At 36.4% G+C, this 15,785-nt stretch overlaps 4 protein-coding genes across 6 annotated transcripts; 2 read left to right on the top strand and 2 right to left on the bottom strand.

Moving 5' to 3' along the window:
- On the bottom strand, window positions 60-1,620 carry LOC18590993 (basic leucine zipper 2). The gene is made up of 4 exons (XM_018126953.1): window positions 1,521-1,620; window positions 396-624; window positions 199-289; window positions 60-83 (listed from the first exon to the last, which is right to left on the bottom strand). The coding sequence occupies exons 1-4, from the start codon at window positions 1,618-1,620 to the stop codon at window positions 60-62; spliced, it is 444 nt and encodes a 147-aa protein (XP_017982442.1).
- Window positions 3,337-6,395, top strand: LOC18590992 (probable phytol kinase 3, chloroplastic). Of its 2 annotated transcripts, XM_018128426.1 has the most exons (7): window positions 3,618-3,712; window positions 3,875-4,049; window positions 4,944-5,011; window positions 5,089-5,220; window positions 5,464-5,579; window positions 5,771-5,885; window positions 5,987-6,395. In XM_018128426.1, exons 2-7 carry the CDS (start codon window positions 3,936-3,938, stop codon window positions 6,162-6,164), a joined length of 723 nt encoding a protein of 240 aa, XP_017983915.1. In that variant the 5' UTR covers window positions 3,618-3,712; window positions 3,875-3,935; the 3' UTR covers window positions 6,165-6,395. The 2 variants fall into 2 exon arrangements, with proteins under 2 accessions (XP_007016939.2, XP_017983915.1); XM_007016877.2 differs by lacking the exon at window positions 3,875-4,049 and having other exon boundaries at window positions 3,337-3,712.
- LOC18590990 (SAGA-associated factor 11 homolog) lies at window positions 8,486-10,868 on the top strand. Its single transcript, XM_007016873.2, has 4 exons — window positions 8,486-8,794; window positions 9,238-9,349; window positions 9,578-9,889; window positions 10,086-10,868. The coding sequence occupies exons 2-4, from the start codon at window positions 9,320-9,322 to the stop codon at window positions 10,266-10,268; spliced, it is 525 nt and encodes a 174-aa protein (XP_007016935.2). The 5' UTR covers window positions 8,486-8,794; window positions 9,238-9,319; the 3' UTR covers window positions 10,269-10,868.
- LOC18590989 (BAG family molecular chaperone regulator 4) lies at window positions 12,684-15,673 on the bottom strand. Of its 2 annotated transcripts, XR_001929621.1 has the most exons (5): window positions 15,216-15,673; window positions 14,424-14,680; window positions 14,178-14,324; window positions 12,903-13,273; window positions 12,684-12,802 (listed from the first exon to the last, which is right to left on the bottom strand). XR_001929621.1 is itself a non-coding variant. In XM_018128455.1 (4 exons), exons 1-4 carry the CDS (start codon window positions 15,439-15,441, stop codon window positions 13,076-13,078), a joined length of 828 nt encoding a protein of 275 aa, XP_017983944.1. In that variant the 5' UTR covers window positions 15,442-15,673; the 3' UTR covers window positions 12,684-13,075. The 2 variants fall into 2 exon arrangements, 1 of the variants encoding a protein (XP_017983944.1); XM_018128455.1 differs by having other exon boundaries at window positions 12,684-13,273.

Here is a 15,785-nt window from a genome sequence, read left to right as displayed (position 1 = left end):
TAAGTTTCATTTATGGTAAAAACCCTTCTCTTTTGGTATTATTCCTCTCCCTCTTTCATTCATTCGACTCTTTTAGATTCGATCTATACATTCGATTCATTCCCCAAAAGATATAACCTTACAAATTTTTTTTATTTGAACTTTTTTATGTCAAAACTCAGAAACATAACATGAAAGAATTGGATGATTTTTGTTTACCTGGAGACTTCTTACGTCTGTTTCCAGCTGTGCAGTGTGTTGCTGCTGTTTGAGTCGATACCTTAGTGAATATTCACGGCCTGCAGTAATTCTACATGGCCAGAAGAATATACAAAGAGCATAAAGCATTCACAAACCTTCTCGAGAAAACATATCTGAATCTCTAATATAAAATAGAACTATGAGATGTTATTCACCTTTTGAGCTTCTTAGGGTCCACGTTATTACCAAGCCCTCGTCCTTCACCCTGACGAACCTGATCAGGAACATGTTTTCCAGTCTTGGATTGATCAATCTGATCAGCAGGAGCCATCTCATGGTCAGCTTTGCCACTTCCGCTGGATGGTAACATCGGCAATGGAGCATCGGGGGTCTGCTCAACATTTTCGATCTTAATTCCTTCCATTGCTTCAACAAGTTTGTCACCTGCAAAAAATTGAACTCGATTAAAGAAATTAAAACAACCCCAACAATCTTGTCAGAGTGTTTGTGGCTTGCTCTACATGCTTTTTCTTTTTGATTGATAAAATATTGTGATCTAGAATAAGAAGCTTACAACTAAACACCAAAAGAAGTAAACTATAGCAACATCAAACGAAGCGAAAGAATTGAAATCATTACATATGTAAAAAATATTTCAGATCAATTCGCTTAAAATTTAACTAGAGAGTTAATAAAAATATTACTTTCACGAAGCGTGTATAGAGGTACCCTTATGAAAAGAGAGAAAAGAGTGAGGCAAGTAAGCGTAAGACCTTTTCCTATTTATAAGCCAGGGCTACCTACTAAATTCTCAAATGCTTATGCATAGTGATATGCATGTATCTATTTGATTTCCATCTATGGTTTAAGCCTCTACTATACCCAAAATGTCCAGGATTCTTTTTCCCTTGTTAAGCTACGAAGATTGTTATTAATAAGTAATCAAAATGTTACAGAATTCATGCTAACATCGAGATTCACAAAGCACATTTAACAGTGAAAATATCACCTACAAATACAAATATACTGCAGAAGGATTTCAAGCATTACCTGCCTCTAAGCAACACTTCACCCTGTCTAGCTAGAGTCCATCTGCATGTCCAGGATTTTGATAAAAAATAATAATAATAATGTTTTTTTTTTTAATTTGGGTGAATTAGTCTTTCCACTTCTCCCATTGTGGTAGGTGATCTGGCATTTGAGCTGTCTTAGAAATAGTTATTTTTACCTTCTTTATTGTTACCTTATAAGTTGCCTTGTAATAACCTGGTATTAAAAGTGAACAAGAGGCTCCAAATTGCCTTTAAAAAAAAAAACCAAGAGGCTCCAAATAATTGTACAGTTTTCCATTCGAGGGAAATCAAATGCTCCAAGATGTGTTCCTGACCTGGAAACACCATGCCATCGTTTCATATATGGAACCCTAAGAAATATATCCATGTATGTCTTAGTGAAAAATTGGAAAGTCATGTGATCAACGTGTATGGGTTCTGGAAATAATTTAAGTCATTTACATGTCAAATAGTGATAAATTCAAAATTTTACATGAGAGGTAACTAAAAGGTAATTATAAAGATAATCATACTATATATATATATATATCAATTTTTATATATAATTAATAAAAAATTAAAAATTAAATGATGGCGGCTACCACCAGCCGTTACCCCTTGGCTCTGTCGGTGATGCAAGATCTCATTATATATATATATATATATATAATCTTTATTTAAAGAAGAGGAATTTGAATTTAATTCTATGAACAAGAAATTTGTATGCATTACTATATATAAAGAGAATTGATTCCGAACATGCTATAGTCAACATATTTCAAAACTTTTGGAATTTTATTGACTCTATTCATAGTATAGGTAGTACAATTTTAGAAAGCTTAATAGAAATTTTTTGGTACATAAAAAGCTTAATATATAGATAAAAGCATTACTTAATTATATGCATATACCTAAGCTTTAGAAGAAAGTATAGGTAGTATAATTAATTTATAATTTTTTCAGGATATGATTCATCTTTATGATCGGTATCGAGAAGAGCAATTTTATATATGAAAAATTAAACACTTATATAGATTAGAAAAATATTTACTGCTACTGAATTTTAACATAAATAACTTAAATATGAAATTAAATTGTAAAAAACTTCTTCTTTTATTCCCATTTTTTCTTACATTGGTTTATTACTTCCATATGGCCCAAGAAACTGCGAGAGGTGAATCAATTTAACTAATTATTGCCTAACACTTTAATTGATTGACACCAAATTAAATCTTAATTAATAATTAATTAGTTGCCGATCGTCTTTATTGTTGAGAAATTTATATATATATATATATATATATATATGTATTCTAATAGATTATTTATACGTGTGACACATGAAGAACTCATATTTAATTCAAATTCAATTTCACTTCAGAGAGGTTGAGGAATATATTTTACATATCCAATCTTTAAAAGTTCAATTTAAGAGGTGACAAATTCACTTATTCTTTAAACAACTAATAACTCATTGACGAATTTTCAAAAGAAAATGTTAATTACAATCGAAATAGGTTATTAATTTATAATGATGGGATCTTGTTTTGATATTTTCTAATAATTTTCTAATGGTATGATTTTGTTATATAGGTGTGTGTGTGTGTCACATTTGTACTTTTCATTACCATATTCATATTGTAACAAATAATTACTCCATTTTTAGATAAAAATTATATTTATTAATATAAAGAGATTCATAATCAATTAAAATTATTTTCGTTGAAATTTACAATTAAAATTGTTTTCAAGAAGAGGTGCCAAATAATCTTTTTAGTAAGACAGAAATGCAAAATTAATATAGAGTAAGGTTACATTTATTACTGTCGATATAGATACGTCATGTACCCTCGGTAAAGCCTATGGAAGAATAAAAGTGCTACACCCACCTAGGGATGGTAGTTACTGAATTTTAATTGGTACCCCATTCGATTAAATTTGAATAATACGATTTTGCATGGTAAAATTAATATCCGATTCGATTTAATCAAGTCGGGTCGAATGCTGAATTTTTAATCGGGCATCCACTCGTGACAGATCCGAATCCGTTATTTGGTCCTGGCCCACTAGACTCGCCTTTGCTCAAGCTGGAAAATTCAAAACGAAACCACCAAAAGGTCAATAAAGATTCTGGCAAGAAAAAGGAAGAAAATTAATAATTTCGGATGGCTTCTACAGCTGTGCCTTTCTACTCTTCAACAATTCCTAAACTTACTTCTAAGCTCAACAACCTCATCTTCGACCCTCACGTATCTCTCTCCTTCACCGCCACCAGCAGCAACGAATTCGGTAACCGTTTCAGTTTACGATCGACAAACTCCCGAAAACCCCGCCGAAATCCGACGCCTCCCGCTGCCTCCATGATATTTCCTCAAAATCCGGTCCTTTCCGACGTTTGCGCCACCGTGATTTCCGGCTTCGTCGCTCTCTCGGTCCTCCGTGTCTGGCAAGAGACCGCCAAACGCCGCCTCTGTGACCAGGTTGTCAAAAACTCCGGCCACCTAGTTTCGTTTATCTTGCGTTGATTATTAGTATGATTATCGTGGAGTTAAACATTTTCAAATGCTGACTTGGATATAACTCTGTCCAGCTAAGCAGTCAATTTTGGAAGCTTACGAGTTTTTTCTTTTTTGTTTTATTAGCATTTCTTGTTTTTAGTGAGAGAGCTTCGTTTTTAGCTACGGATATTGGTGGTGGTTAATAATGCTAGATAAGAATCCGGTGGTGTCTGACTTGTTAGCCGCCGCGGTTTGCTGCGGCGTTATTTTTGCGTTTCTTTTACTCTGGCAAGAAACTGCCAAAAGAGGCCTTGATCAGGTCAGTGTAAGCCTGCTTTGCTTTTATCGCTAAACGATGCGTTCTTTTGGTTGCATTGAAGTTCGAGATTTCGTGATTCGGATGATTCCATCCGATTCCGATTCTAATGTTAAATTCATGCTCCCAAACATGGCGTTATTGCCATCGGCACTTACCTCGTCTAAAAAAAATTAGCACGGTCAACGCATCCTAAGCTTAGTTTTGACATGATTAATCGATTTTAACTACATCTTTATGAATGATGAGCTCAATCCTTAGGAATTAACTTCCTCTGATTGCATTTTTTATCGTGTTCTTTGGAATTTGACTTGCCTGTTATTGGAAGTGAGATCTAGCAGCTAGTTTTTAGTTTCATGGTAAGTTTTCTGTTTCTTTCTTCTGCATCATGGACGAGTTTTTCTCACTTCGAAGAGAGTGCTGGATGAAAAATGTGCTGGCCTGATAGTTTCAGAATGGAGTTGGTAATTTATGCTATTGATTTCTGAGGGGGGAACAGATGGAAATTGTAATGCGTTTGAGGATTAAAATCATGTGATTCAGTCGTCTGTGTATTGTTGGATTTGCGATTTGTATAAACCATTTCAAATTTTCCATATTTCTCGTTTAGCCATTGATTTCTGGATAGCAAAGTGTTAATTATAGAGATTTTCATGTTTCAGGGAATGATATAAGTGCTTAGGCTTGATCTTGCATTCAATGTCAATTCAGTCATCTGCTATCTTTCATGTATTGAGTAAAGAAATGGTTTCTCTTAATTTCTGTCTGGTGATTAATGCTGGTAAACAGTTTGTTCCTAAGTAACCTGGTCCATTAAAAGGAGACATAAAACTGCTTTTTCCTAAAGGAACTTGTTATTTTGTGAAGGTTGTGTAACTGCTTTCTTTTCTTGTTCAGAAACTGAATAGGAAGCTTGTGCATATAAGTATCGGGCTTGTTTTCATGCTTTGCTGGCCATTATTCAGGTGGTCTCCTTACTGAGGCAGCATTATATATTTACCATATATTTGCCCAATGAAATAGCTAATACTTATCATTACAGTTCTGGGTATCGGGGAGCAATTTTAGCAGCTATTACTCCTGGTGTCAATATTATACGGATGCTTCTTATAGGTTCTGGATTATGGAAAGATGAAGCCACTGTGAAGTCAATGAGCAGATATGGAGACTACAGGTTAGAGTGTGGATGAATACTTAGTTCTTGATCTCTATGTTGCAAATAGGAAATATCAGGAACATTTCTACTTGTTAGTAGCTTTTCTCTTGTTGGGTGTTTGTTTCCTGCCTCTGTCTTGAGACAAGACATGGCATGAAAGAGGGTAGACTAATGTGTTATTTTTAATCTATTATTCAGTCATTTCTTATTTCTCATTTTTTATGACTTCTTCAACTTGTCCTAACTTTCTCCCTACATCAGGGAACTACTTAAAGGACCACTATATTATGCTACAACTATTACTTTGGCTTGTGCGCTCTACTGGAGGACTTCACCTATTGCAGTGGCTGCAATATGTAACCTTTGTGCTGGAGATGGTAAGAGTTAATTAATTCGCTAATTTTTTATTTTCTGCTGTCCTGATTTAACTGGACTTAAAGCTGGTCAAGATGAAAATTTCAAGTACTTCTCAGAAACAATAGATGGGGTGATTTGTTTTGACTTTCTGAGGTGCTTTTTACTGAAAATGCCTGAGCTATGCAATCTTTATCATCTTTATCTGTTTCAGGTATTGCGGATGTCGTGGGAAGGCGATTTGGTAGACAGAAACTCCCTTACAATAGTAACAAGTCTATAGCTGGTAGTGTTGCCATGGCAACAGCTGGTTTTTTGGCCTCTGTTGGGTAAGCATTGCATAGATTTTCCTTTTTCCCTTGTTTTTTCCTTCCAGATTAAGCTTCAACATGATGTAGCATGTGATTCATGGCAAACAATGTTGTAACAGGTTTATGTACTATTTTGCCTACTTTGGATATATTCAAGAAAGCTGGGAGATTGTTTTGGGTTTCTTGGTTGTGTCTCTTGCCTCAGCCTTGGTGGAGTCACTCCCGATTAGTACCGAGCTTGATGACAACCTCACAGTTACTTTAACTTCAATATTGGTCGGCAGTCTTGTCTTTTGATTCAGAAGAAACTCTGTAACTTGAACTATGAGCATCAATTTTTTGAGGGGCTAATTCACTGTAAAATGTTGTAATTCCACTGATGGAAAATGTTGTAAAATGTTGCTTGAAATGTAGCCAATGATGATTTCAAGTCCCAAACCTGGAGAACTCTCAAGAGTTTGGTCTTGGCATTCTAATCTGTTCCAGATGTTCAATTGCAACAGGTAAGGCTTGATTCTTATCCATTAATCCTCTGTTTTTCCTTCTTTAATATTTTGTGGCAAACATTCTTTTCAAAGCCGTAATTGAAATAAAATCAATTGGCTGAAGACTTTGCCCGATTTAGCTTGGTGTTACTGTCACGGGCCGGCACTTTGAGCATGTTCCCTGTTTCCTTAGCAAGCAAATGACAGAAGCAAGTGGAAGCAATTGGCTTATATCCCATGGTGGCCAGTTCTAAAAATCAAGAAACGAACTGACGAGGTATTGTTCTTTAAACTGAGAATCAAAGACTTAAAAGTTTAAGAACCCGAAGTTGATTTACAGTATACAAATACAAGAACAGAAGCAAGGTGAGAAATCACTTCAGATTAAAATTCATCTCTTGGTTATATATAAATAATAAAAAAAACAAGGAGAAACTAACAGCCACAGCCCACAAGTTAGCAATCTTGTTCAAAAACTTGGTCATAGGCGCAAACACTCATTTCTACAAAGGAAATTTCTCATTGATTCGAATCGAGTACTGTCGTTCCTCGCCTACTTCTTCCTCATCGGTCCTCCTCCGCTTCCTCAAAGACATCAAAGGACAGTTCCGCCGCCCTGGGTTCACGTTAGAGTCCGAAACATCTGCTTCATAGTTTGTGCGGCGTCGGAGGCGAGGAAGGAGGAAGATGATGAATGCGAGGAAGAGCACGAAAGTGAGGACGACGGCGAGTAACCAAATCTTGCCATGCAAAGCGAAGTGCTTGTCGCCCGAGAAGACTAGCTCGGCCGGTGGTTGTGAGCTTGAAGAAGGCTCCATGGATGGTGGAATCGAGAGCCCGCTGCAGCTAAAGGCTGTCCATCTCCATGTTTTTATATCTTCCTCCATCGTATGAAACATATGACTTTTAATTGCGTAATAATAATACCCACCAAACAATGAAGGTAGTGGGATCGACGTCCAATGGAAGAAAATTAACTCATAAATTTTGTCACTTGTCTTATTATTTTTATTAGTTTTTTTAAAATTTTACTAGTTTCAATCATTTTTTATTACTGTTTGTAATGATATAACTATTTAATTTGTTTTAATTAGGTAAAATAAGTTTTTTAAAAAATAATAAATTAATAATAAAAATCGATCATTTACACTCTTTCATAATAATATAACTATTCAATTTGTTTTTATTAGGTAAAACAATTTTTTAAAAAAAATAATAATTTAATAATCAAAATCGATCTTCACTATTGTATAATAATGTAACTATTCAATTTGTTCTTATCGAGTAAAATAATTTTTTAAAAAATAATAAATTAATAATCAAAATCAAATATTTACATTATTATATAATAATATAATTATTCAATTTGACTTTATCATATAAAAAAATAATAAAATTAATAATCCAAATCCAGCATCTATACTGTTGCTTTGTTTTATTTGTATGTCAATTTTGAAGGTAGAAGAATGATAGGATTGATATGAACACAGGTCTAAATTCAGTGAGCTCTGACAATGCTAGCTCCTTTTGTTGTTTCTTTCTTTTGGATTCCTTAGCCTCATTTACATCAATAATTTGGAACTCAAATTATTACTACAAGATATAGTAATTAGTAAAAAAAAAAAGGTTTTGACAAATAGTATGGTAAATAAATTATATCACACGTGAATTTTTTTTCTATAAAGAAAACAAATCTAACACCATCATGATAAATAAAATGTTTTCATACAATATCATGAGACTTTTTGTTTAATTAAAAAAATAATAAAATGATGACTTCTTTTGTTGTTATCCTATCAATTAGACAAAAGATGTCTCCTAAGTCTTAAATATGGCAAACAATTTAATTAAAGGTTGAATAATTTATTTATTTGTTTTTTTTTATTTTTTAAAATTATATATGTTTTCTTTATACATAAGTAAAAATAAAAGAGAAAAAAATAAATAATTAGGGGTGAAGAATTACTTATGTACTATGGAATATACTATGCTTTTTTTTTCTTAATAAGGAAGGAAAATTTGATAGAAAAAAATGTGAAAGGAAATTCTTTTACCAAGGGAGGATAGATTCAGGTAGCTTGGGGGTCATTGTATGGCCCTTTCAATCTTATCCGCGTGCAACACATGGCATGTGATCACAGTGCAAAATGAAAAAGTGGGCTTTATGTGGGCCATAGGCCCATCAAACATACCATCACACGGCCCACCATAAGTAGGCCGGTGGGATCCAACTGCCCAGCTGACGATCACGCCTGCATATCTTTAGATTAACGGTTGTGATTTCGAATGATAAAATTCCAAACACTGATGTTCTCCACGTGGATGCGTCCTGTGTAATTGATGCACAGGATTCGAACCTTTCTCCTCCGTCGCTGGGGAGTCGAGTCGAGAAGTAAAAGAGCGCTCTCTCTCTCGATCGAGCGGAGAATCGATTCCCAACGCGTAAGCTCTCTCTCTCTCAATCTTATGCTGAGATCCGTCTTTTTGTTTTCAAATATGTGAATTTTTGCACTGTGGATCGACGATAGAATTAATGTTTGTGAGCCTAAATTATTGATTGATTTACATGATTAAGTGAATTTTTTCAGTAAGATTCAGCTGAAGATATCTTAAAATTGGGAATTCAATCTGCATTTTCTGAGCTCAGAGAATCTAAAGTCCGTGATCATCAACAATTGGCGTATTAAATTTGATGGAATTTATCATTTCATAATTAAAATAATTACTGAATGATTTATTAAGGTTGATTATCGTTGTTGCTGAACTAATTGGTTCTCTTTACTGATGAATTTGTGTTTATTATGAGTTTATTGCTGTTTAGTATATTTGGATTTTCTTTTTCTATTTTGATGAGATTTAATAGTTAATTGAAAATATTTTACCAGCTTGCTGCGTGATCGGTAAATTCCTCCGGCTCTAACTGAATTTTGAATTGGGAGCTATCATTACCTAACTGCTTTATAACTCATGTCTGGACCAAATGAAGATAATACTCAGGTACCCCCTGTTCACTCAGTTTAACTCTTTTCCTCTTTTAAATGAAAAGTTTGAATAATCATTCCATAAATAGTAGGTAATTCATGTTTTTACATTGCTCAATTTGAAATTAGATGAACAAGAATGATGGGGTGTTTTTTTTTTTTTGGAGTTCATTTAGGAAGACTGAGGGATGCTTTACTGATAATTAAGCATAATTCTTGTGTTTGACTGGAATGCATTTTGCAGCTGTCATCTCATTTTTTCGGGGATCTCCTGGATTCGATAATTGCTGATGTCGCATCTGAGTGTCATCGGATAGCAAAGTTGGGTATTGATCGTAACTTGGAGGAAGAGGAAGAAGAGTTGAGGCTGTCAGCACAAGCTCGAGCTAGGGTAGCTGATCCTAGTAACAGTGGTGAAACAAATAACAAGTATGTAGTGGATATATTTGGACAAACACACCCTTCTGTAGCCAGTGAAATATTTGAATGCATGAACTGTGGGAGATCGATTGTGGCTGGGAGGTTTGCTCCTCACTTGGAGAAATGCATGGGAAAGGTGATTGCCATCCCCTAATATCCTATGCTATATATTCCCCTTATTTCTCATATAGTAGAATATTCTGGTCATATCTATGATGGTGAACTCTGGTGGCTATTAACTGCTGGTGACCAAGCTGAAGTTATTATTGATGCGCCTTTCTCTGAAACTGCATACCTTATACATGATAAACTTCCTTATATACTTGCTACAGGGTCGAAAGGCTCGTCTCAAGGTTACTAGGAGTAGCACAGCTGCACAAAACCGGTATTCACGAAGCAGCCCTGTTTCCACATATTCTCCGTATTCGAATTCTACCAGCACAAACCGGTTATCAAATGGGACATCTGGTGTTGCAGGTGAGGAATATTCAAATGGCACGTATGAGGAGCCATGAAACAAACTTGATCAAAGGCAGTTAACATTTAGTTATAGACTCCAGCGCCGGCAACCTGTGTAATTTGCCTATTTCAAATAAATTCCTAGCTTTCTCCACATCAGTGTCAGAAGTTGTTGGGAATATTTAACATTGTTACTGGGTCATTAATTTGGGATTGAGTTAGTTCGTGCTTGTTTGGAAAATCGCGAGGCAACATTTTCGAATCCAGTTGAACTGTGTGTTGCATCTGTCTTTCACTTTCTTGGTCATGTGTTAAAACTTTTATCGAAGGTGAAAAAGGGAAAGGAAGGAAGAAAAAGGGCAGAAAGAAATGGAGATATGAGGGGGGAGGTGAGGTTGCAGGCGGAGTCCGGCCTTCTGGATTGTTGTTCCTATTTGATCATGTATCTGAAGGACTGGCATCATCAAAGTCGATGGAAGTCTCATTTCAACTGATCTTTTATGTTCCAGTAAACAACAGAATATGGCTGCTGCATGTATAACTATTGCTTAATGCTTCCTGATTGTCTTACTTTAAGATACCTTCCAACAGGAAATTTTGGATCAATTGTGGTCTCAGATAGTGACTGAGGTTTAATGTGACCAAAAAATTTGCTATTCCGTTGCCAGAGCTCGAACCCAGGCCTTTCGGGTGAGAGCCAAATGTCCTAACCAACTAGGCGATGTTGGAGTTGCCTAAAGTCATGCAAGTGTACTTAAATAAGTTATAATTCTTTTATGTGTCAATCGAACACTCAACCTTTTATTGTATGCCACATGAATCCAATGAGTAGATAATACTAAAGTGGCTAATGGCCACATTAATCCGAGTAGATAATACTAAAGTGGTTAATGGTTAACCCAAATACTTACATATATGAAAATAAATCACATGATCAGACATTTAAATTGAGTTTATTTGACATTATATTATAAATTAAGTTCGGTAAATGAGAACTTAATTATAGTTCGAGACCTTATTTTATCATTTTATGATTGTGTCTTAATTTAAACATAAATACCAACATTGCAGGAGATATGCACATAAAAGAACAAAAACTAGACTTGTAAGCTGTAGCTAAAATTGAAACAACACTGCAGGCAGCACAAGAGGTCAAAAAAACTCAATCAATCACATGGATATTCTTTTCATTATGATGAATGTTGGCTTGCAAATCCTATTGAATTTGGCCTTGGATGCTATATTTCTTTGTCTTATATCTTGTTCATTTGGTATCTCTGTTAGGACCCATCTAGTTGTCTTTAGGATAATCCTTCTGCCTGTATGGGCTGAAACAAAAGGAATAGGTTGAAAATAAAAACAGAGGAAGAGAAAGAGAGTAAAGAAGAAAACATGGAGCAATAGATTTATACTTGTTTTTGATCCATTTTGCTTGTGTTTTTTTGTGCTGAAACTATCTCTGAACTATCCCCTTGAACAACTCTCTCTTCATCATCACGAGCCCTGGAAAACTCCTTCCAGCCCCCTAGCATTTATCAACTTATTGCAAACATTTTCCAACCCCAAGTTCACAGTGATCGATGTCACCACATCTTCCCACGACTCGGGCAAACTCTACATCAAAGCCCACAGCCTGCAACTCCTGAGGCACTTTCCAATCTTCCAACTCCAACTCCACTGCCATCTCGATGATGATCTGCTGGTTAATACTCGTCTCCTTCCTTTATTCTGTTCCCCATGTATCGCCTGAAAAAGGGTCATCCGTTTCCGTTACTGAAGGCCTCGGGAGAAACCTAGTTAGAGCTAGCGTCCGTCAAGGACTTGGGTGTCTCGTGTTTTCGATACATCATGTAAAGATGGTCATGCATGGAGGGCTCCTAGGATGTCCTCAGCGACCCCTTTGGTCGTGACGGGCGACGTCGTTTAGGTTGCCCCTTGGAGGGGTTTTGGTTCTGTTCGGACGTACTTGACTTCATTTTCTTCCGGGACAAAAAATCTAGCTCGGTTTTCCAGATGTGGAAGTTGCTGCATGAGTAACACAGCCTGGAAGCGAGTTTTCAGTCCTGGGTTAATGATTTGAGAGAGGGTTAAATCGTTCATGGTCAAAGTGAAAGCTTTGCGCTTGTTTGTCTGTGTTGTCATTGGAGATTTACTTTTATGATTTAATCACTTCGATGATCTAAGATCGTTGTTACGTAAAATTTCCAAATTATTACAGAACACGAGGATCTAATTACCGGTAAATAATGCAAATCAAATCAGAATTACTGCTACAATCTCTCGATGGTAACTTCTTCTGCATTGCCTACTTACACAAGAAATTAATAGTCCTTTGGCTCCGAGAGGACAACACTTCACACGAGATTCTTGAGCATTCTGCAAGTTACTGAACTTGCATTGAATCTGCTAAATATTGTTGCAATGGAGGTGTGCATTTCCTTGTGGAAGAGGGATTTCAAAAGCTAGTAACGAGAAAAAAATGGCTCTTCCCAAATTCTTAGTTCATTAAAACAGGTAATTCACTGATTCTAGAACGGGAAACTTACAGAGAGGAGTGCAACGGAAATGAGGTTAATATGTCCTGCTTCACCTAGCATTGATTAAAGATACCAACAGTGAAGCAAACGGGGCATGCAGGAGATACATCTTAATTATCTACCAAAACAAAGACAATTGATGTACAATCTTACCATGACTCAAGAAGAAGCCTCCCCATCTGTTTGTACTTAAAAAAAAAAGAACAGCTATTCACAACCAGAAGGAGCATATAAAACTGTACTAAGATTGCAGGTTCGGTCCTATAACAGCATACAGGCTTTGTTCCGGGTTTGAACATTACTGACGGATAGATGTGAACTTCTGCTTAGTCAAATACTTCCCAATCTTGAGTTATTCTTGTAGAGGATGGTAACGGGGCTGGGGCAGTCAGGCTTCCTACCCCCGACTCAAATGCCTCCCATTTGGTAGTCACTGACACTGCATTGCAACTACTGCTGAAGGGATTAGAGTTTCTAGCCTTCAAATTGTCTAGGGTGTCCACAAGACCTTGGACGTGACGAACCTGTGCAGGTAAATCGAAAATGCAAATGTTTTTAATTTATCATTCATGTAAAACACATTGAACTTGTGAGATAAAGATATCTATTCAGTGATGAAATGCAGTGGAGAACTTAGTTTCAAGCCGAGAAATGCACAGCAAGAAGAACTTTTTGTAGTTACTTCTCAGGGGTATCAATCGAGGTAATGCTAAGCCTAAGCCAATGGAAAGTTAACAATTGTTGCCCCATTGATCAATTGGCAAAGTCTCCTTTTGTTCACTTCTTCAATTTACAAACCTACCTTGTCCTTTTTGCTTTTTGATTACTGGTTTGGATCCAAGGCTTGTGAAGCCAGGACCACAAAGGAGGTGCACATGTGACATGATTAACTAGCCGTTTCTAAGAGGAATAGTATCTCAGTTTTCATCTGCATAGAGCCCCAAAAGGACACCCCATGCTGAGGATAGCTTAAACTTCTTTTCTCAAGGGGAAAAGCCACCAAATTTGTTATTAACAAGCACAATTATTTGTACCAAAAGAAAAAGGGTACAATTAGAGCAAGGAAGGATCCATCTATGTTGAATTTTTTGTCATGAACTCACTGAGAATAATCACTGATTGCTGGTGTGGGCTCCAACCCATAAACATGTCAAGTTCTCATTGATTTTCAAACAAAAAGGCTTTCACTTTCCAGCAATATTGTGTTGGTATAAACCTTGAAAACTACAGTAGATAACTTGAATTTTTGTGGCATGTGAAAAGAAAACCATCGCCTTAAAGCCAACACAAAATTCTAACTTGATAACAAGTAGCTCAATGTGTCTAGAAAATGTGGAACCGGTTTCAATAAAGACCATCACCGATAGAGAATTAGAGAAAAGAAATACAAAAATCTGTGATAGTAAGCACAACTGGAGAATCACTAACCTCAACCTTCCTCTGAACTTTGGCTTCTCCATTAGCCTCAATTGTATCCAATTGGAGCAATTGCACCATAAGCAACTCTGTCAAGACAAGGAATTTCTTTTCTGAAACCTTGGTACCTCCACGAACAATTGCCTCCAAAGCAATAACCTTAAAAAAGAGAGGAAAAAAAAAAGAATCAGTAGGATGAAAAGGTTCCGTATCATAAGATAAGAAATTTAGTTTTCTCCATTTTCAGTGGATGCTAACCTTCTCAGAGAGTTTATCAACCTCTGCTCTGACCTTAGCAACCTCTTCATAGGCTTTTAGGATACTTTGGTTTCTCTTCATCTCGTCTAGCTTCCTCTCTTTGCTAGCTGGGTCCTCTAAAAGTACCACCTTTGACATATCTTTTACTCCAACCATATGCAAACATTCCTCGTCATCCTTTTCTTTCCCTTGGAACAGCAGCCTCTGCTCCTTGGGCTCCAAGCCAGTTTCTTGTGCAAGAACCCTTTTCAAATCCCCTTCAATTTGAACCAAACTCAGCAATTTAGCATCAATTTTCATATCGTACAACAATGTATGCAAAGCTGCCAACCCATTAGACAATCCGGTTGCTAAACTCAGACCCACCAAAGCAATGAAGCCAAGTCCAACAACTCATGCAATACCAAAGCATATGCACAAGAGATAAAGAGGAAATAGAGAAACAGAGACACATAATGACAGAGCAAGTAACTATGATAAAAGAGCCCTCAATCAAAAGACTAAATTTTGACATCAATTGGATCATGGTGGTGGAAGTGAAGAATGTCAAAAAGCTTGTGTTCAGAGTCAAAGAAGAACTCAAAATTTCCTGAAGAAAATTGTTTGAATCCTCTTTAATTAAATACCAAAATGGAAGTCCAAAGTTGGTAAAATAGAGAAAAGCACCATACACTTGCTGATATACATTAATACCGTTTCCAAAACAAAAACCAAGACAACCAATCTTCCAACAAATTGCAACAGCTGAAGGCATGAAGACGAAGGAAAGCTGAACAAGAAAAAATGGTTTACCAAAAGTGGATTGAGCAGGCACGGTGATGTCATGGTGATAGGAACCGTGAGAAACTTTGATCTTGATCATGGGTCCGGAAGAAACATCCCCCACGTTCCTCTTTTGAACAAGCATGCCACCAGGCCTGAGCTCCCACTCTATCTCCCCTCTAACCACATTGTTCACTACCCTTTTTGAAGAGGATGATAATCTTTTCATGGTCAGAAAACAAACTCTTCCCACCATAAAAAAAAAAAAGAGAAAGGAAAGAAAAAAGGTGAAGTTGGTGGAGAGAGAAAGAGAGAGTAAGGTATGAGTTTGAACTAACTGCAATGGCTAAGGCTAAACTAAAAGAGGATTGAGTAAGCAAACAAAAAACGCTTTCAGACAAAGACTCCCCAACAGAACTTCTTTTTCAGAGTTAGCGGTTGGCCAGCTTCAAACTCGTGTGTGTGTGTGTGCGTGTCTGGTCACTGGTGCACTCTGGTTTTTGTTTATCATTGATCCAAGCAACTAAGATCCTAGCAAAGATCATGGTGCTGGCAAAAATCCCACATCAGATGGAGCCTAAGCGTGTCAGGTGGGGTCCA

The sequence above is a fragment of the Theobroma cacao genome, chromosome 9, assembly GCF_000208745.1.
Source record: "Theobroma cacao cultivar B97-61/B2 chromosome 9, Criollo_cocoa_genome_V2, whole genome shotgun sequence".
Classification (NCBI taxonomy): Eukaryota; Viridiplantae; Streptophyta; class Magnoliopsida; order Malvales; family Malvaceae; genus Theobroma; species Theobroma cacao.
The sequence above is the reverse complement of the archived record's forward strand: the minus strand, read 5'-3'. Positions and strand labels throughout refer to the sequence as shown.